This window comes from Mobula birostris, chromosome 16 (genome assembly GCF_030028105.1).
Source record: "Mobula birostris isolate sMobBir1 chromosome 16, sMobBir1.hap1, whole genome shotgun sequence".
Taxonomy (NCBI): domain Eukaryota; kingdom Metazoa; phylum Chordata; class Chondrichthyes; order Myliobatiformes; family Myliobatidae; genus Mobula; species Mobula birostris.
The window spans coordinates 58,195,243-58,218,410 of NC_092385.1; the positions used below are offsets into that span (position 1 = coordinate 58,195,243).

At 42.6% G+C, this 23,168-nt stretch overlaps 1 protein-coding gene across 4 annotated transcripts in view; it reads left to right on the forward strand.

Moving 5' to 3' along the window:
* dnah1 (dynein, axonemal, heavy chain 1) overlaps positions 1–23,168 on the forward strand; it is a 379,457-nt gene that overhangs the window by 164,190 nt on the left and 192,099 nt on the right. For all 4 annotated transcript variants that reach the window (XM_072280693.1, XM_072280695.1, XM_072280697.1 and 1 more), the window contains 2 exons: positions 6,029–6,217; positions 14,746–14,851. In XM_072280693.1, the coding sequence (XP_072136794.1) occupies positions 6,029–6,217; positions 14,746–14,851 (295 nt within the window). The remainder of the gene's footprint in view (positions 1–6,028; positions 6,218–14,745; positions 14,852–23,168) is intronic.

A 23,168-nucleotide genomic window follows, 5' to 3' on the forward strand; every position in this document is an offset into this window, starting at 1 on the left:
CAAAGTGGATAACTTCACATTTATCCACATTAAATTGCATCTGCCATGAACTTGCCCACTCACCCAACCTATCCAAGTCACCCTGCATCCTCTTAGCATCCTCCTCACAGCTAACACTGCCCCCCAGCTTCGTGTCATCCGCAAACTTGGAGATGCTGCATTTAATTCCCTCATCCAAGTCATTAATACATATTGTAAACAACTGGGGTCCCAGCACTGAGCCTTGCGGTACCCCACTAGTCACCGCCTGCCATTCTGAAAAGGTCCCATTTATTCCCACTCTTTGCTTCCTGTCTGCTAACCAACTCTCCACCCACACCAATACCTTACCCCCAATACCGTGTGCTTTAAGTTTGCACACTAATCTCCTGTGTGGGACCTTGTCAAAAGCCTTCTGAAGATCCAAATATACCACATCCACAGGTTCTCCCCTATCCACTCTACTAGTTACATCCTCAAAAGATTCTATGAGATTCGTCAGACATGATTTTCCTTTCACAAATCCACGCTGACTTTGTCCGATCATTTCACCGCTTTCCAAATGTGCTGTTATCACATCCTTGATAACTGACTCCAGCAGTTTCCCCACCACCGACGTTAGGCTAACCGGTCTATAATTCCCCGGTTTCTCTCTCCCTCCTTTTTTAAAAAGTGGAGTTACATTAGCCACCCTCCAATCCTCAGGAACTAGTCCAGAATCTAACGAGTTTTGAAAAATTATCACTAATGCATCCACTATTTCTTGGGTTACTTCCTTAAGCACTCTGGGATGCAGACCATCTGGCCCTGGGGATTTATCTGCCTTCAATCCCTTCAATTTACCTAACACCACTTCCTTACTAACATGTATTTCGCTCAGTTCCTCCATCTCACTGGACCCTCTGTCCCCTACTATTTCTGGAAGATTATTCATGTCCTCCTTAGTGAAGACAGAACCAAAGTAATTATTCAATTGGTTTGCCATGTCCTTGCTCCCCATAATCAATTCACCTGTTTCTGTCTGCAGGGAACCTACATTTGTCTTTACCAGTCTTTTCCCCTTTACATATCTATAAAAGCTTTTACAGTCCGTTTTTATGTTCCCTGCCAGTTTTCTCTCATAATCTTTTTTCCCCTTCCTAATTAAGCCCTTTGTCCTCCTCTGCTGAACTCTGAATTTCTCCCAGTCCTCAGGTGAGCCACTTTCTCTGGCTAATTTGTATGCTTCTTCTTTGGAATTGATACTATCCCTAATTTCTCTTGTCAGCCACGGGTGCACTACCTTCCTTGATTTATTCTTTTGCCAAACTGGGATGAACAATTGTTGTAGTTCATCCATGCAACCTTTAAATGCTTGCCATTGCATATCCACCGTCAATCCTTTAAGTGTCATTTGCCAGTCTATCTTAGCTAATTCATGTCTCATACCTTCAAAGTTACCCCTCTTTAAGTTCAGAACCTTTGTTTCTGAATTAACTATGTCACTCTCCATCTTAATGAAGAATTCCACCATATTATGGTCACTCTTACCCAAGGGGCCTCTCACGACAAGATTGCTAATTAACCCTTCCTCATTGCTCAAAACCCAGTCCAGAATAGCCTGCTCTCTAGTTGGTTCCTTGACATGTTGGTTCAAAAAACCATCCCGCATACATTCCAAGAAATCCTCTTCCTCAGCACCTTTACCAATTTGGTTCACCCAATCTACATGTAGATTGAAGTCACCCATTATAACTGCTGTTCCTTTATTGCACACATTTCTAATTTCCTGTTTAATACCATCTCCGACCTCACTACTACTGTTAGGTGGCCTGTACACAACTCCCACCAGCGTCTTCTGCCCCTTAGTGTTACGCAGCTCTACCCATATCGATTCCACATCTTCCCGGCTTATGTCCTTCCTTTCTATTGCGTTAATCTCTTCTTTAAACAGCAACGCCACTTCACCTCCCCTTCCTTCATGTCTATCCCTCCTGAATATTGAATATCCCTGAACGTTGAGCTCTCATCCCTGGTCACCCTGGAGCCATGTCTCTGTGATCCCAACTATATCATAATCATTAATAACAATCTGCACTTTCAATTCATCCACCTAATTATGAATGCTCCTTGCATTGACACACAAAGCCTTCAGGCAAATAACAAATGTAACTCCTTTATTCAAAGAGTGAGTGAGAGAGAAAGCAGGAAACTAAAGTGAAAATGTCACCCTAGGAAAAATAATCAAGGTAATTGGGGAAAGTCAGCATTGTTTTGTGAAAGGAAAATTATGTTTACCAATTTATGAGAGGTCTTTGAAGAAGTTAGATACAAGGGAAACCAGTTTTCCAGGTGCTGCATCAAATATAACTTTGGAGAAACATGCTTTTGATATAGGAGATAACATCTCAGCAAAGGCAGTAGATTAGTTGAACAATGGTAGGTATCACTAGGTCTTTTACTGGTTGGCAACGTGAAACAAATGATGTACCGCAGATATTATTTCAGGGGCTTGAACTTTTTATGAGGATTAAACAACTGATAGAATGGTTATTGAATTTGCTAGTGACAAAGGCAGCTGTGAAAGGAATATAGATGAGTTAATCAAGTAGATAAAGATCTGGTAAATGGAGTGTAATATGCAAAAGTGTGGAATTGTCTATTTTGTCAGAAAAAAATAGAATGGAAGCATTTCATCTAAATGGTCAGAGATTATAGAGCTCTGAGATTCAGGGGGATCTGGTGTCCAAGAGCATGGTTTGTGAAAACTTAGAATGTAAGTGCAGCATGAAATGGAAAAAGACAGTGACATTTTATCATTTATTACTAGTGCAATTGAATACAGAAGTATGAAGATTATGTTTCAGTTAAATAAGGCATTAGTGAAACACAACTAGAATGCTATGTGCAGTATTGCTCTCCTTATTTAAGGAAGAATATTAATGCTTTCAACAGAAGTTGATTTGTCTTATGTGGAATGATCTGACAGGCTAGCCTCACTCTAGGCTGTGAGTTACTTCCCCCTTCCCTTCCTAACGACAATATTCTGTGTGTTCCTCTCCAAGTTTCCTTCCGGAATTGAGAAATAAGGGTCACTGCTTAAAACTATGAGAAGTTGCCCATTTAAAACAGAGACAAAAACAATATTCTTTCTCATGCAGTGTTGTGAGTCTTCAGAAGTCTCGTACTTAAAGCCAGTGCAAGCAGAGTAGAACCTTTGAATATTTTAAAGCAGAAATATCCTTGATAAGCAGGGGGATAAAAGAGTACCCCAGACAGATAGAAATATAAATTTGAGGTTGTTCAGTGAAGATTATGCTGAACAGGGGTAGCTATTATGGACTATAGCCTATTGTTATTTCTAATTCAAATATTGGCATTAATTGTGGCCAGGTCCTTATTACCAATATTTTATAGGGCACCATTGACCAAAAATTTAGTTGGACCAACGACATAAATGCTGTAGATGTAAGTGTAGGTCAAAGGCTAGTGATGCATGTCCTAGTTCTTCAAAGCTATTCTACCAGCTAAAAGGCAAAAGGCAGGAACGCGATGAGTACTCTTCACTTGTCTGGATGAATGCAGTGCCAATATCATAAAAGAAGCCCTTCTGATATAGCAACCGAGGTGATGACACTCAATTTAAACAAGCACAGTATTAACACTAGTATACACAGCTCATTGACCTTCTTGATAGCACCTGCCAAATCCCTCTACCACCTGGAAAGACAACGGCAGCAAGTGTATGACACTTCCACTCCATTCAGCTTTATCGTCAACAGTGGCTTAAAATTCTAAAGTGGTTCAAGAAAGCAGATCACAAGGTCACAACCACCTTCTCAAGGTGAAATAAGAATAAACAAGCCAGCAATGCCCATCCCTTACTTACTTACTTATTTCAAAGTTTCACTTATTATCAAAGAATACAACTCTGAAATTCTTCTTCTCCAGATAGCCATGAAACCAAGAAATAAAAGAACGGCAGCAGATCATCAACCCCCAAATCTCTCCTCCCCGCACCAAAAAAGGACAAATATGGAACAGGCACATTAACTCCCAAATCCCCCTCCCCTGCACATAAAAAAGAGAACGATCAGGTGAAAATCAGCATACAAAAAATATAAGACTGAAAGAAAGTATATAGTTCAAGTCTATGTCCAAAATGCAAAAAACCTGGGTAATATTCTCTGGGCACAGCGGCAGGCCTTTCTCTCTCCAGCAGCACAGCAATCTCACCAGCAATAAAAAGTGAGTCTCCCCTCTCCAGCAGCAGAGTGATCCCACCAGTGATCAAAAGGCAAGCCACCAGCGCTTAACTTCCACTTTCGCCTCAATGTTTCAATCTCCCTCATCACTTTAATTGGTGAATCTTTAATCAGCAAAATGAAGTCAAACATTGGCTCGCACACTGTCCTGCAGCCTTCTCACCATGAGGTTCCCATGCTCTACCTCTGTCTTCACTGCAGAGCGCTAAAACACCCAAACAATCTCCACACTGCAAATCCCAGGCTGCAGCATTTCCAAAATCACATTCAAGACAAAAAACAAATGTAAAAGACATAAAAGAAATTAAATATGTGGTTTCATGATCTATCCGGAAGATGTTGACCGAAGGAGCACTGTAGACAGTCAATATGTTGACTGGAACACTGGGGCTCTTTGCTCCTAAGTGAAGAATAGGCCTCCCATCTTCATCATCCTCTGAAGTCGAAGGTATAGTTGGAGTTCATCAACAATTCTGCAATCTGTTGCATCCACTATACAGGGGATTGGTCTGTACAGCTTCACCAGAGCCCCGTTGGCCAGCCTTACCAATTTCCACCTCTCACCTATGGACAAAGGGCAATGACTATTCCTAGAGGATGGATAACAATAAAATACAAAAGGGAGTTTCACTGAATGTGTAGTAATATCCCAACTCATTCATGCTGAGTAATGTGCCTACCTCAGTTAGCCAGCCCTATTTAAGACCATATGACATAGGAGCAGAATTAAGCCATTCAGCCCATTGAGTCTGCTCTGCCATTCCATCATGGCTGATCCCAGATCCCACTCAACCCCATACACCTGCCTTCTCACCATATCCTTTGATGCCCTGACTGAACAGGAAACAATCAACTTCCACCTTAAATATACCCACAGACTTGGTCTCCATCACAGTCTGTGGTAGAGCATTCCACAGATTCACTACTCTCTGACTAAAAAAAAAATTCTCCTTACCTCAGTTCTAAAAGGTCGTCCCTCAATTTTGAGGCTGTGTCCTCTAGTTCTGGATACCCCCACCACAAGAAACATCCTCTCTACATTCACCCTATCTAGTCCTTTCAACATTCTGTAGGTTTCAATGAGATCCCCATGCATTCTTCTAAATTCCAGTGAGTACAGGCCCAAAGCTGCCAAATGCTCCTCATATGTTAACCCTTCTTTCCTGGAATCATCCTCATAAACCTCCTCCGGACTCTCTCCCATGACAACGCATCCTTTCTGAGATATGGGGCCCAAAACTGTTGACAATACTCTAAGTGCAGCCTGACTAGTGTCTTATAAAGTCTCAGCATTATCTCCTCGTTTTTATATTCTATTCCCCTTGAAATAAATGCCAACATTGTCTTTGCCTTCTTTACCACAGACTCAACCTGTATTAACCTTCTGGGACAGGCATATAGATGAAAAAAAAATAGAGGGTTATGGGGTAGTGTGGGTTTAGTACTTTTTTTTAAGGGAGATATGGGTCAGCACAACATGGAGGACCGAAGGGCCTGTACTGTGCTGTAGTATTCTAGTGTCTAGGGAGTCTGGCATGAGGACTCCTAAGTCTCTCTGCACCTCTGATGTTTGAACCTTCTCCCCATTTAGATAATAGTCCGCACTATTGTTCTCTTTACCAAAATGCATTATCATTTGTCTGCATTTGGTCCATATCCCTATGTAACTACAATGCAGATGACCTGTAGACTGTATTTTTTGATTTTCTTTCTCTAGTTATATTCCAATTTCATGACAATTTTTTCCGTTGTATTGTTCTAATGGAATTCATGATGGAGTTAATAACTTTTTTACTTGATCCTAGATGCTACCTCACATTAACTGGTGCTCTTCACCTTAAGTTTGGTGGAGCACCAGCTGGACCTGCTGGCACAGGGAAAACAGAAACTACGAAAGATCTGGGTAAAGCCCTTGCAATACAGACTGTCGTTTTCAACTGCTCTGACCAACTTGACTTCTTAGCAATGGGCAAATTTTTTAAAGGTTTGGCCAGGTAAGGAATAAGATAAGCTCTGGCACAGGACATTGGTATTCCTACACTCTATTGTGGATGTGGTTCATTTCATTCACCTTATAATATAAAACATGTGTTGGCACGTGGCCAAGTGGTTAAGGCGTCGGTCTAGTGATCTGAAGGTTGCTAGTTTGAGCCTCAGCTGAGGCAGCATGTTGTGTCCTTGAGCAAGGCACTTAACCATACATTGCTCTACGACGACACCGGTGCCAAGCTGTATCTGCCCTAGTGCCCTTCTCTTGGACAACATCGGTGGCGTGGAGAGGGGAGACTTGCAGCATGGGCAACTGCTGGTCTTCCATACAACCTTGCCTAGGCCTGCGCCCTGGAAACCTTCCAAGGCACAAATCCATGGTCTCACGAGACTAACGGATGCCTATAAAAAATAATATAAAACATGTATATTCAACAAAGAAATTCATTAGCAGAGCTTGAGGAGGGATTATTAACCTTTTCATATGAATTTTCATTGAATTTTTAAAGTCAGTATAATAAATCTATTTGATACTTGTATCCACCTCAAAAGGTGGTTATAGCTGAAGCCTGGGCCATGATCAATTTCTGATATGATCTTAGGGTCAAGAATCTCTGTACATGTTAAAGTTCTCAACCTGTAACATTGAAAGAAATTTCCTCCAGCCAAATACTGGAAAGACCGATACTTTAAATCACAGCCACAAATTCCTAGTTACTATCTTCATTCCTTTCCCTAACATCTGTTGCTGGAACCTTTAGTCATACCGTGGTTATCTCTGAACTTGATCATTTCAACACTTTTCAACCCATTCTAAGCCCTGCCATACAGATCAAAGTCAAAGTAAATTTGTTATTGAAGTATGTAAATCTCACCATGTACTACTACCTTGACATTCATTTTCTAGCCCTTCAGGAGGTTCGTCATCTGCTGAGGGCTAGGTCTCTAGTATTGAAGTCTGGTGACCCAGGCCTGTACAAGAAAACCAAATATGACTTGTGGGGTGCCCTTTCAAGAGCAAAGAAAAAATTTTGAGTGAGGTTGGAGGTGACATTGGATGCATGTCAACTCAGGCAGGGTTTGTGGGACATTACATCCTACAAAACAAAACCCAATAGCATGAATGGCAGCAATGCTTTGCTACCAGGCAAGCTCAACACCTTCTATGCCCACTTTCTAAGGGAGAATACAACTACAGCTGTGAAGAACCCTGCTGCACCCAGTGACCCTGTGATCTCTGTCAGGCTGTCTTTCAGGAGGGAGAACCCTCGCAAGGTGGCAGGTCCTGATGGAGTACCTGGTAAGGCTCTGAGAACTTGTGCCAACCAACTGGTGGGAGTATTCAAAGATAATTTCAACCTCTCACTGCTATAGTAAGAAGTTCCCACCTGCTTCAAAGGGGCAACAGACAAGCCTTTGCCCAAGAAGAGTAGCGTGAGCTGCCTTAATGATTATCATCCAGTAGCACTCGCATCCATGGTGATGAAATGCTTTGAGAGGTTGATCATGGCTAAAATCAACTCCTTCCTCACCAAGGATCTGGACCCGCTGCAATTTACCTATCGCCACAATAGGTCTATGGCAGACGCAGTCTCAGTGGCTCTTCACATGGCCCTAGTTCACCTGGACAGTACAAACACCATATCAGGATGCCCTTCATTGACACTATCATTCCCACAGTTCTGATCAATAAGCTACAGAACCTGGGCCTCTGTACCTCCCTCTGCAATTTGATCCTCGACTCCCCAAATGGAAGACCACAATCTGAGCGATTGGTAATAATATCTCCTCCTTACTGACGATCAACTCTGGTGCACCTCAGGGATGTGAGCTTAGCCCACTGCTTTACTTTCTCAATAGCCATGACTATGTGGCTAGGTATAGCTCAAATGCCATCTATAAATTTGCTGATGATATAACCATTGTTGGTAGAATCTCAGATAGAGACAAGGCGGCGTACAGGAATGAGATATACCAGCTGGTTGGGTGGTGTCGCAGCAACAACCTTGCAGTTAACGTCAGTAAGACCAAGGAGCTGATTATAGACTTCTGGAAGGGTCAGACAAGAGAACATGAACCAGTCCTCAGAGGGATCAGAAGTGGAGCGAGTGAGCAGTTTCAAGTTCTTGGGTGTCAAGTTCTCTGAGGATCTAACCTAGTCCCAAATATTTATGAAACTATAAAGAAGGCAAGTCAGCAGCTGTATTTCATTAGGAACTTGAGGAGATTTGGTTTGTCACCTAACACACTTGAAAACTTCTACAGATGTACCATTGAGAGCATTCTAACAGGCTGTATTACAGTCCAGTATGGGGGGTGGGGGTGGGGAGCTACTGCAGAGGATCGAAAGAAGCTGCAAAGGGTTATAAATCTAGTCAGCTCCACCTTGGATGCCTCTGTAGTACCCAATACATCTTCAAGGAGCAGTGCCTCAGAAAGGCGGTGCCCATTACTGAGGACACCCAAACCCAGGACATGTTACCATCAGGAAGGAGGTACAGAAGACTGAAGACACATACTTAGTGATTCAGGAACAGCTTCTTCCCCTCTACCATCCAATTCCTAAATGGACATTGAACCCATGAACACTACCTCTTTATAAAATATTATTTCTGTTTTTACACAATATTTAATTTAACTATTTTCTTTTATAGGCATCCGTTAGTCTCATGAGATCATGGATTTGCGCCTTGGAAAGTTTCCAGGGTGCAGGCCTGGGCAAGGTTGTATGGAAGACCAGTAGTTGCCCATGCTGTAAGTCTCCCCTCTCCATGACACCGATGTTGTCCAAAGGAAGGGCATTAGGACCCATACAGCTTGGCACCTGTGTCGTCACAGAGCAATGCGTGGTTAAGTGCCTTGCTCAAGGACGCACACGCTGCCTCAGCCAAGGCTCGAACTAGTGACCTTCAGATCGCTGGACGAACACCTTAACCACTTGGCCACGCGCCAACACTAACTATTTAATATACACGTATATACTTAGTATAATTGACTTATTTTTTCTGTATTATCATGTATTGCATTGTACTGCTGTTGCTAAGTTAACAAACTTCACAACATGCCAGTAATATTAAACATGATTCTCATTTTCTAGCAAGCATTTACAGATCCTAACTTAAATCAAGCTATGTTCGACCTTCACACCTAAACTTGCTTGCCTACACTTACTTGTGATTTTGAAATACAACAGTATTAAATTTTACATACTAACTTTTAAAAAATCTTCCTTTTCTTATCTCAGTAGCTATGTCCAGTCTGGAAGTCCCCTATTCTGACTTTTTCCCTATCCCCTTTACTGCTCACTCACCCTTCATCAGCCATGTTTTCAGCTGCCTTGGCTCTGAGCTCTGAAATACACATGAGTGCATTAAGTAGAAGGGCTCACCCCATTATGTCTGCTGCATCATGCTCCAAAGGCTCTGCCACTTTCCCTAACTCTCTAATCTTATGACCTTTTGCAATGAATATACCCATTCACTGAGTCTCTACTGTCTTCATGGATAGTGAATTAAAAAGATTTACCATCTTGTGGGTCAATATTTTTATTCATCTCTGTCGTGAATGGCTGATCCCTTATTTTGAGATTGCGTCTGCTGGTTCCAGACACCCATCCAGAGGAAACAGCAACCATCCCTACCAAAGTTTGCATATTTTATTCTTTATGCTTCTGAACTCCAGGTAGTATAGGTATAATCTGATTTACCATTTGGCTGGGTGGATAAAAAGATTTTAAGAGATGATCATGGTTAAAATCAAGTAATCAGGGAGTAACTATTTCCAATATTGATATGTCTTCTTGTTCCTGAAGTGGTACTTAATTACTCCATCAGAATAAGATCTGTAGCCTACAGTGTTTTTTTTATTTTCAACCTGCGGGCTGTGTTGCCAATACACAGAATATACTGCACTAGTGAGTGAGACAGTACAGGCATGAATACCATAATTGTGCATATAACAATATAATTCTCTACTCATTCTTGAAAAATCGTTTATATCCCCTTTTCTTTAAAAAATATATTCTGTATGTTTATTTTGAGCATTGCTCATCTCAAATAGTCAGAGGATAATTTTGCATGCTTGTTGTAGAGTGGCTACACTTCATTCAAGCATCAGTCAGTTATTGTCTTTCTTCTCCTTGGCAGCTGGAGGATGTCCCATCCTTCACAAATTTATCCTGCATTTTCAGTTATTCGGTAGCTCGGACAGTGATCTTACGTCATTCTTGAACATTGCAACCTGCAAGTGACAATGAAGTAAATGGTGTTTCTGTCTTAGAAGTGATATGACGTTGCATTCCTACATTGAGTCTGGTGACTGTGGGTTTATTTCACACTCTTTCTCAGATCTGTATGGTAGTGTGAATTTCATATCTCTGTGACCTACCAAATCCAGTCGTTCCACACAGATGTGTTTAGTATCTAGCATGTCCTCAATGGATCACCTTCCATTAAATGGGTATCCAGATTTTTGTTTCATTCCCATTAGTCCTCTTCTTTTTGCACTGGCATTTCTTTAAGCTTTTATTTTTGGTCTGTGTGTCTTCCATCACAGGGCTTTTTTATGTGAACTCCAGTGATTGTCCACAGCTCCTACATAGCATTACTTGCAGACTGATTTTCAAGTTTTGTTTTTATCCTTTAACTACATTATTACCTCTTCTTTCCCATGACTGAACTGCAGCCTGCCTGTTCAAGTAGTCAATATATATTTTTTTTACATACTGTGCAATTATTAGCAGTATCATTTCCTATTCATTCTTACAATTAAAGAACAATAATCAGAAAATACTAATTTAAAATGATTGTCAGAAGAATAAGAGATAACAAGAAATACATTTACCCTTTTGCAAGCATAGTACTCCAGACTGCATTAGCTAAAAGAATCAAATTTAAAAGAGAAATTGAATAAATATTTGAGGGGAATAGATTTGCGTAGCCTATCTGGAAAAAGAAAAGGAATAGAAGTAATTAATTGATCTTTCAAAGAGTCATCACAGGAAAGATAAGCTGTTTGGTTTCCCTCTCTGTTGCATTGTTTCATTTGCCTCTAATACAGTTATGAGATTTGGTTATGCACCCACCTCTCGTACTTGGAATAAAGATATACCTCTAATTTCAGCTTGGATTTTGCAGGCAGTAGTATGAGAAATCCATACTCTACATCCTTGTCACTTTGTTCTTAAAATTTGGATAGACTATTAATTATATTTCTTACAAATTAGTATGAACATAGAATAGTACAGCACATTACAGGCCCTTCGGCCCACAATGTTATGCCGACCCTCAAACCCTGCCTCCCATATAACCCCCCACCTTAAATTCCTCCATATACCTGTCTAGTAGTCTCTTAAACTTCACTAGTGTATCTACCTCCACTACTAACTCAGGCAGTGCATTCCACGCACCAACCACTCTGAGTTAAAAAAAGCCTTCCTCTAATATCCCCCTTGAACTTCCCACCCCTTACCTTAAAGCCATGTTCTCTTGTATTGAGCAGTGGTGCCCTGGGGAAGAGGCGCTGGCTATCCACTCTATCTATTCCTCTTATTATCTTGTACACCTCTATCATGTCTCCTCTCATCCTCCTTCTCTCCAAAGAGTAAAGCCCTAGCTCTCTTAATCTCTGATCATAATCCATACTATCTAAACCAGGCAGCATCCTGGTAAATCTCCTCTGTACCCTTTCCAATGCTTCCACATCCTTCCTATAGTGAGGCGACCGGAAATGGACACAGTTCTCCAAGTGTGGCCTAACCAGAGTTTTATAGAGCTGCATCATTACATCGTGACTCTTAAACTCTATCCCTCGACTTATGAAAGCTAACACCCCATAAACTTTCTTAACTACCCTATCCACCTGTGAGGCAATTTTCAGGGATCTGTGGACATGTACCCCGAGATCCCTCTGCCCCTCCACAATACCAAGTATCCTGCCATTTACTTTGTACTCTGCCTTGGAGTTTGTCCTTCCAAAGTGTACCGCCTCACACTTCACCGGGTTGAACTCCATCTGCCACTTCTCAGCCCACTTCTGCATCCTATCAATGTCTCTTCGATAATCCTCTACATTATCTACAACACCACCAACCTTTGTGTACTCTGCAAACTTGCCAGCCCACTCTTCTACCCCAACATCCAGGTCGTTAATAAAAATCACGAAAAGTAGAGGTCCCAGAACAGATCCTTGTGGGACACCACTAGTCACAATCCTCCAATCTGAATGTACTCCCTCCACTATGACCCTCTGCCTTCTGCAGGCAAGCCAATTCTGAATCCACCTGGCCAAACTTCCCTGGCTCCCATGCCTTCTGACTTTCTGAATAAGCCTACTGTGTGGAACCTTGTCAAATGCCTTACTAAAATCCATATAGATCACATCCACTGCACTACCCTCATCTATATGCCTGGTCACCTCCTCAAAGAACTCAATCAGGCTTGTTAGACACGATCTGCCCTTCACAAAGCCATGCTGACTGTCCCTGATCAGACCATGATTCTCTAAATGCCCATAGATCCTATCTCTAAGAATCTTTTCCAATAGCTTTCCCACCACAGAAGTAAGGCTCACTGGTCTATAATTACCCGGACTATCCCTACTACCTTTTTTGAACAAGGGGACAACATTCACCTCCCTCCATTCCACCATTCCCGTGGACAACGAGGACATAAAGATCCTAGCCAGAGGCTCAGCAATCTCTTCCCTCGCCTCGTGGAGCAGCCTGGGGAATATTCCGTCAGTCCCCAGGGACTTACCCATCCTAATGTATTTTAACAACTCCAACCCCTCCTCTCCCTTAATATTAACATGCTCCAGAACATCAACCTCACTCATATTGTCCTCACTGTCATCAAGTTCCCTCTCATTGGTGAATACCAAAGAGAAGTATTCATTGAGGACCTCACTCACTTCCACAGCCTCCAGGCACATCTTCCCACCTTTATCTCTAATCAGTCCTACCTTCACTCCTGTCATCACTTTGTTCTTCACATAATTGAAGAATGCCTTGGGGTTTTCCTTTACCCTACTCGCCAAGGCCTTCTCATGCCCCCTTCTTGCTCTTCTCAGACCCTTCTTAAGCTCCTTTCTTGCTTCCCTATATTCCTCAATAGACCCATCTGATCCTTGCTTCCTAAACCTCATGTATGCTGCCTTCTTCCACCTGACTAGATTTTCCACCTCACTTGTCACCCATGGTTCCTTCACCCTACCATTCTTTATCTTCCTCACCGGGACAAATTTATCCCTTACATCCCGCAAGAGATCTCTAAACATCGACCACATGTCCAGAGTACATTTCCCTGCAAAAACATCATCCCAATTCACACCCGCAAGTTCTAGCCTTATAGCCTCATAATTTGCCCTTCCCCAATTAAAATTTTTCCTGTCCTCTCTGATTCTATCTTTTTCCATGATAATGCTAAAGGCCAGGGAGCAGTGGTCACTGTCCCCCAGATGCTCACCCACTGAGAGAACTGTGACCTGACCCGGTTCATTACCTAGGACTAGATCTAGTATGGCATTCCCCCTAGTCGGCCTGTCCACATACTGTGACAGGAATCCGTCCTGGACACACTTAACAAACTCTGCCCCATCTAAACCCTTGGAACTAATCAGGTGCCAATCAATATTAGGGAAGTTAAAGTCACCCATGATAACAACCCTGTTATTTTTGCACCTTTCCAAAATCTGCCTCCCAATCTGCTCCTCTGTATCTCTGCTGCTACCAGGGGGCCTATAGAATACCCCCAATAGAGTAACTGCTCCCTTCCTGTTCCTGACTTCCACCCGTACTGACTCAGAAGAGGATCCTGCTACATTACCCACCCTTTATGTAGCGGTAATAGTATCCCTGACCAGTAATGCCACCCCTCCTCCCCTTTTTCTGCCCTCTCTACCCCTTTTAAAGCACTGAAATCCAGGAATATTGAGAATCCATTCCTGCCCTGGTGCCAGCCAAGTCTCTGTAATGGCCACTACATCATAATTCCATGTATGTATCCAAGCTCTCAGTTCATCACCTTTGTTCCTGATGCTTCTTGCATTGAGGTACACACATTTCAGCCCTTCTACCTTACTGTCTTTACAGCATTTATTCTGCTTCTCTTTCCTCAAAGCCTCTCTGTATGTTAGATCTAGCTTTACTCCATGCACTTCTTTCACTGCTCTATCGCTCCAGGTCCCATCCCCCTTGCAAATTAGTTTAAACCCTCCCGAACCACGCTAGCAAACCCACCTGCAAGGATATTGCTCCCCCTCGAGTTCAGGTGCAACCCATCCAATCTGTATAGGTCCCACCCTCCCCAGAAGAGATCCCAATGATCCAAAAATCTAAAACCCTGCCCCCTGCACCAACTCCTCAGCCACGCATTCAACTGCCATCTCCTCGAATTCTTACCATCACTGTCATGTAGCACGGGCAGCAATCCTGAGAACGCCACCCTTGAGGTCCTGTTCTTCAGCCTTCTCCCTAGTTCCCGAAACTCTGCTAATAATGCTCTGGCTAATAGTTTTTTTTCCTGTGGTTTTTCAGCTCTGGAGCCTGGGCTTGTTTTGATGAGTTTAATCGAATTGATATTGAAGTTTTGTCTGTAGTGGCACAACAGATAACAACCATTCAGAAAGCACAGCAACAACGGGTGAGTTTGGGTCCCTGATGATTTTTGCCAGTTGTTTTATATGACACTTTAGATTTCAGACTTAATGGTGTCAATAAAGAGTCCAGGTCAACTACACCTCTCAAGCAAATTACAATCAGAGGTTCATTGAATCGCAGTGGGCAAATGTACACAGTACTAAAATCATTATATATATAATGCAATTCATCCAGTATTTGTTATGACATGCACCCGACTGCACCAGCCTCTGGGGTTTGGACACTCAAACTCCCTGTAATATGGATAAGTGGTGCTCCTCCTTTAAAGATTCAGGCCCATCCACTAATTGGTGGCCATATTTTGGTGCCAGGATCTCAGGACTTTAATACTTAAAGAGCACTTGAACAGAGATTTGGTGCTTAATCGTCAGCTGAACTCTGGATTCTCGTCTAGTTTAGAACCCTGACCTTGTTTCTATCTCTGTATCCTGTCTCAATTCTAGTCCAGCACCTGGGTCCTAACCATCCTCGCCTAGGTCTCTTGTCATAGTACAACTGAGCCTAACATGGACCCAGGGAGATATCAGAGCCTCCTATCAGCTGTGGCTAGACATAGTGAAAAAATTTCTAGACAGAGCTTGGAGATACACGATCTCCAGACACCAACTATCACAAGGAGGAAGTCAGAGCCGCTCAGGCAAGGATGTCAGTTGCTCTGAGGAGTCAGTCCATCTTCTGACCCCAGAGAGATCCGGTGGTGACCCAGGGTGGGGCCGCAGCTTCCTCACTCAGTGCCCACTGGTGTTTGAACTCTAACCATCCTGGTTCACTATGGAGCTCAGAAAGGTGGCCTTCATGATCTCTCTCCTGATTGGGAGAGCCCTGGCCTGGGCCACCGCACATAGGGAGCAAAGGTCAAAGATTTGCTTGGATTCAGAGGAATTCATGGACCAAAATCACCCTACTGGAGCAAACAGAACCCGGTGAAGGTGCATCAGGGTAGTCGGTAGCAGCCAACTACACTACTGAATTTTGGACTTTGGCCAAGGAGAGTGGCTGGAAACACGGAGGCTAAGGCCACTGTACTGCCATAGCGCCATGGTGAACTAAAGGTTACCCTTGTCTTAGGAGAGCAGGTAGAGGACTTGGAGGCTCTGATCAACCAATCCATTCGTCTCAATAATCCCCTGGCGGAGCGAGAGTGAGACTACCTCAAGAGGTCAAAGAGGGCTAGCCCAAACCCAGCCTCAATGCACCACAATTCCACTTGTCAGCCTTTGACAATGACTAGCCCATCTCCTGCTCAGGATCCTGTCAAGCCATGCAAATCGGATGCACAAGACTCTCCGCCAACTGGAAGTCCTGGCATTGGAGTCGAGGTTGCTGCTATTACTGCGGAGAAGCGGGTCAACTGTGGGCCAAATATCTGAAGCGGCGGCCGACACCGCTAAGACTTTCCAGTGTTAGGAGGACTGTGATGGTAGCAGCCACTACTCCCATCCCTACTGATTCTAGGGTCACGCTGAAGGTGGAGATCTTCTAGTGTATGAACCGACTAGAGGTGAATGCCTCCGTGGCCTCTGGGGCAGCCGGTAATTTCTTATTGTGCCGACTGGGGACCACCCGTCAGCTCAACGTACATCTGCAGGAGTTGAGCCAGCCCTTGATGGTCGTCCTCTTGGTTCTGGGCAGATCCTGCAGCAGGTATCAGTTTTGCGGATGAGGATGGAGGATCATGTGGAGGACATTTGTTTCTAAATCATTGATTCTCTTCACAAACCTGACTACGAAAGTTTTGAGACTGGTAATCAAATCTATCCATACTATCTTTTGGTCTTAACAGACACATACTTACAGACAGCACACACAAAATGCTGGAGGAACTCAGTAGACCAGGCAGCATCTATGGAAAAGAGTATAGTTGATGTTCGGACCGAGACCTGGGCAGGACCTGTTGACTATAGACTTTCCATAGGTGCTGCTTGGTCTGCCAAGTTCCTCCAGCATGTTGTGTATGTGTTGCTTGGATCTCCAACATCTGCAGATTTTCTTTTATGATTGATACACACTTACAGATACTGATTGCAATGTTTCAACAGTAAAACCAACCATCTTCCTCAGGCACAAGTTAGTCAAATGTCTAGTCCCTGTCTGTCTGCATCTTGTTTTACGGCGGTTGGCATCCAGCTTAATGGTGCATTACCGCCACCCTCTGCTCCAGAATGTGCACTAGACATATATTCTAATCCTAGTACCCTATTCCTGTTTATCCATCATACCCTATAAAAAACCCCTGTACCTCTTAAAAACACTAAAAATACCTGGACTTGTTCTCTCTCACCCATGCCCAGCAACCCTTTTAATGTGAATTCCTGCACCCCCAACTCCCTTAATTTATTTCTCATCATCTCTCTCTGTATCCCATACTTCCTGCAACACAAAACTATATGTTCTACTGACTCCTCTTCCTGACATTCCTCACAATCCTGTCTGGTGTTTCCCTATCATTTTCAATGTTTTGTTTAATGCACAGTGCCCCAGCCTTAACCTAGTCCACACAGTTTCCTCTCTTCTGTTTCCATTACCTACCCTAGTACCTGGAATACTCTTTTGTATTTGATATAAATGCCTCCCTTTCCCCTCCCTGTCCCATCTTTCTTGCCACATTCAGTTGACTTTTTCCCAGATTACATACTCAACCTCTGCTTTACTGATACTAACGTGCATTTCCACATTTTCTTTCTTTAACGCCCTCTTTGCCAACTCATCCTCCCTCTCATTCCCCTTCACCCCTACATGTGCTGGAACCCATAGAAATTTTACCTGACCTCCCTGATTTGCAAGTCTTGTGACTAACTGAAGGACTTCATAAAGTACATCTTGCTGACTGTTAGTGTGAAAAGACCTTAAACTTGCTAGAACTGAGGATGAATCTGAACATATCAATGCTTTGACTTGTCTGGCTTTCTGCACCCATTGCAACGTAACCAACACTACCAGCATCTCCACTGTAAACACCCCTAACTTATTAGATGTTCTTCTGCTGATTCTAATTTCTTTTGCTGGTATAACCACCCCAAACCCTGTCACTCCTGTTTCAGGTTCCTTCGCACCATCCGTATAAATGTGAGTATAATCACTATACTTTTCCATCACATGACAGTTAAATGCATTTACCAAATCTGTTTTATATCTTTCTTTCCTTTTTACCTCTAACAAATGCCAGTCTATGTCAGGCCATACAAGCTTCTATGGAGCTACAACCAGATAAACTACTGAAGGACTTATCCTCAGATCAAACACTCCACATTCTTTCGCGATATCATTCCCTACCCAACTAAAGGTATCCCTCCGAAACCTCCCATTTTCCCAGCACTCCTGCAACACTCCTTTAGCAGGGTGAGAATCATTGTGCCCCTGCAAGTTAGTCCAGTAGTTTGCCATCAGTTGCATCCTTCTTAGTTCCAAAGGCATTATTCCCATTTCTACCTCTAGGGCTGACACTGGTGACGTTTTAAAAGCCCCACTGCATACTCTCAAGGCCTGAGCCTGAATCACATCCAGTTTCCTTATAAGAGACCTAGCTGCTGATCCATATACTATATTTCCTTAGTCCAACACAGATCTCACTAAAGCCACATACATTCCCTTCAAAGCTGAACAACTTGCTCCCCATTCCCTACCAGTCAAACATCTCATCACATTTATTATTTTTTTACATTTCTCCTCAACTTTCCTGATATGGTCTGCCCATGTTAATCGCGAATCAAATATAACTCCCAGAAATTTAAATGATGCAACCCTTTCTAATTCAACCCCATACATCCTTAACTTCTTCCCTACCTCAACTCTTTTCCTGGTAAAAAATACAGTTTGAGTTTTATCTACTGAAAATCTATATCCCCAATCATAACCCCACTCCACCACTTCATCAATTGCTTCTTGTAGTTTCCTGATTATATGGTCCATGTTCCTGCCTCTTTTCCACAAGGCCCCATCATCCACAAACATGACCTACCTATATCCACTAGTACCTTTGTGAAGACATCATTGGTCATAATGATGAAAAGTAACGGGCTAATCACACTACCTTGAGGTGTGCCATTTTCCACTATGTACTGTTTTGATAATTCTGATCCAATCCGAACTTGAATTTTTCTACCAAACAAAAAATCTTTAATCCAATTAAAAACTCTCCCACCAACCCCCATCTTGTGCAGTTTAATTAATGATCCTTCCTTCCACATCATATCATAGGCTTTTTCAATGTCAAAGAACACTGCCACTACTGACTCTCTATTTGCCTGGGCCTTCCTTATTTGGCCAGCTGGCCAGCATTTCCCTTTTCTCAAGCTCATACGATAACCTTTCTGTTATCATTCTTTCCATTAGCTTACATATACTTGATGTTAATGCAATTGGTCTGTAGCTAGTGGGTTTTGACAGATCCTTGCCAGGCTTCCTTATTGGAATTACTACTGCTTCTTTCCATGCACTTGGTAATCTTCCCTCCTCCCACACTCTTATAAAAATGCAGCAACTTCAAGAGCACTCCTTCTCCTAGATTTTTTTAGCATCACAGAGCATATCAGGTCTTTCCCTGGGGAGCTTGGTCTCGATCTCTTTATTGCTCTCACCATTTCTGCTAATGTAAGTGGAACATCAATTATATCATCTGTTCCTTCCCTCCTGTTTAACACACCTGGGTGTTGGCTCATTATTCTTTCCTTTCTCCTTCTCCCTTCTTCAGACAAATTTTCTGAACTGTGTATCAGTACAAATGACTTGGCCATGATCTCAGCCTTATCCCTACTGGAGACTGCAGTTTCCTCCTCAGATATCATTACTGGATATTCTCATTCCCTTCTATCTCCTCCCATCCTCTTAATCATTCCCTATATCTCCCCCACAGATGTTCTTCCTATCTTGTTGCAAAAACTCCTCCAACTTGCCCTTTTAGCTTGACGTATAGTTCTTCTCACCACTGCCTGTGCTTTCTTATATTGAACCAAATGCTGCATATTATGGGTTCTTTTAACTAGCCTGAATGCTCTATTTCTGTTTTTTACAGCCTGACAACATTTCTCTGTCCACTATGGTACCAGTTTCCTATTCATCCTATTTTTACTCCTGGGTATAGATCCTTCTGCTGCCATGATAATTGCTGAAGTCACCTGACTGTTTAATTCATCTACATTCCCAGAAATATCAATCTTTGTCAACCCTTCTTCAGTCAACTTCTGGAACTTACCCCAATCTGCTTTTCCAAACACCCACTTTGGGGTTCCGCCACCTGGTCTTACTTCAACTCTTTCACCCACTGAACATAAAACTGGGTAGTGATCACTGCCTACTGTTGAAGCAGTCCAAACTCCCCAGTTACTAATGCCAGCCAAGGTATTAGACACTAACGTAATATCTAACACTGACTCAGTTCCTGTTGTTATATCTGTCCTTGTGCCTCTACCATCATTCATACACACCAAATCCCTTTCTTCCATCAAATCTTCAATTACCTGTCCATTTGGATCTGTAATCTGATCCCCCCATATTGTGCTATGAGCATTGAAATCTGCACACCGTACTACTTTGTCTGTTTTGTCCTTGTATCTTTAATAGGCTGTCCAAATCCAACCTTTTACATGGATTGTAGTAGTTAATTATAACCACTCCCTCCCCTCTCTCCCACACTTCCACCACTATGTATTCCTGATCATCTCCTTTTTCCAGTACCCTATATGGTATACCTTGCTTGATTAACATAGCACAACCCCCTCCTCCCCCTAGGTTTCTATTTTTCCTTATCATTGTATACCCGTATGCCACAAAGTCTAAAGTTGGTTTCAACCAAGTTTCCTGAATACACACTACATCCGGTTTTACAATCATTTCTTTAATAAAGTGCTTGAATTCCTGGCTATTGGCCAGTAAGCTCCTTGCATTCCATTGTAAAAGAATCACCATAATTAGTATTAACCAACCCATGACACTTCCTGGCTTGACTGATTAGTGAGGTTCTCCCTCACTTCCTCCCATGTCAGTCCTACTAACCCTAAATGGTTTACTGCTGCTTTTACCACCAGCTGAATTTTGTCACTTTTTGACTTTACCTCAGCCGTACTATTAATCACTCCTGCAATGAATGTTGCTAGAGCCTTTTTGTCTACATAAACCCTGTCATTTGTTCTTTGTTGCATCTCTCATATCCCTATTGCTCCCTGTTCGTTAGGAGCATTATTCTGTTCTCTTGACATTCTTACAGCTTCTGCATAAGTGATCTTTCTTTTCACCCTTATTTCTTGAATTTTAGTCTCCCGTCTCACAACCTCACACCCACTATATGCAACATTATGAGCTCCTCCACAATTGCAGCATTTTGGTTGAACTCCTGTTCTGCACTTTCCATATTCATGATCACCCCCACATCTAGCACATCTCCTCTGCCTTTTACAGTTTTTAGCTATGTGTCCAAACCTTTGACAATTATAGCACCTCAGAGGCTTTGGCACATACACCCTTACTGGGTAACTCATGAAACCCAGGAACACCTTCCGTGGCACTCTTTCTTCTTCAAATTCAATCAATACTGATTCACTTTCCTTTTTCACTCCCTCCTTTGTTGTTTTCAGTCTTCGAACATTCATTACTTTCCCTCCTTTGATATTCCTCTTTAACTCCTCCATATTTATACTCATTGGTACCCCCGTGATCACTCCTTTACAACCACTATTTTGTGCTCCTACCCTCCCAATGTATTCCACCTTGTATTTTCCTATCTCTTTTAGCTTGAGTGTTTTCTCAAGTTGTTCCTCATTCGCACATCTTACCAATAAGTTGCCATCATTAAGGACTTTTGCAAATACTATTTCCCCTATCTTATTTGCCAGAGTTGTTGTTAGCACAAATGGGTTAATTTTCTTCATATGTTCCTGAGCCTTCTCATTAAACCTAATTATGACAACACCTCCTCTCTGAGCTTGTTCATCTTCCTCACTTTCAGAGCTTTCTCCACTATCATTTCTTACTCTTTTATTCCCCTTGTCTTGGTTTTTATTCATCTGACCCCTCACTATCTCCTCATTCCCTTTATTTCTCCCTTCACATAATCCACCTCTCCCCAGCTGCCTACCTCTGATCCCAAGTCCCTATCCTTCTCCACTTTCTTTCCCTCAACCCCCCCTCTTATCTTGTCCACCATTACCGGACCCACACGACCCCCTCCCAGCAATTTCCATTCCTTCCCCACTCTCTTTCCCTCAACAGGTTCCAAACCACATTCACACATCAAGCAAAACACAGCCAACTTCCAGTTAAGCCAACTCCAGTTCCCCAGCCAATGTCTAGTCCCCCTGGAGACACTTCCTTATATACTCTCTCGAGTGAGCAGGGCATGGGCATGGCTTAGATCTGAATTGCCTATTCCTGATTGGTTGGTTTGAATTGACCTTGTTCTGATTGGTCAATTTTTTATATATATATATATATATAGGCCAAACTCGGTTTAGGAATGTGTGGTTCCACCTGGAGCTATCTCTACACTCTTAGAATCAACGTTTAGGTCCTCATATGCTCAATCCCTGGGATTAAATTTTGCTATAGCACCTGCAAAACAGCTGATAGCTGAAGTATTAACAAGCATGGAATGCATCACACACTTCCTTCCAGTGGAGAACGATGTTAGATTTGAAATTCGGTAAGCTATTGAGATCTAAACCTCCAATCTCTAACATCATGCTAATGGAACAAATGGCATTAAAAGAGCTGAGGAGCAATAGCAACATCATAGTTTTGCAGGCAGACAAGAGTAGGGCAGCAGTAGTGATAGCTACAGTGGGGTATGAGCAGAAGCTGGCAGCTTTAATATCTGATGTTGAAAGATGACTCCACTTGCTACTAGGAGTCTAGTGCCAAAAATTGAGACTAACTGCAAAAAGCTGGTTTAAAAAAAGCAAGAATGGAGGATGTGGTTAAGATCAGAGTGAAGTGTAAACATGTCATATTTATGGTTTGCCTAAAATACAAAAACCTGGAATACCATTAAGCCAATTGTGAGTTGCAAAGTAACAACAACACACCCACTTGCAAAATACTCCTGACGAAGGGTCTCGGCCCGAAACGTCGACTGTACCTCTTCCTAGAGATGCTGCCTGGCCTGCTGCGTTCACCAGCAACTTTTATGTGTGTTGCAAAATACTTAGTTGGGATGTTCAATCCATTGCCAAGTGGGGGACCTAAATGTCGGTTCTAAGAGTGTAGAGATAGCTTCAGTCTGGGACCACACATTCCTAAAGAGGGTTTGGCTAAAAAATCAACTAATCAGAATAAGACCAATTCAAAATAACCAATGAAGAATAGGCAAT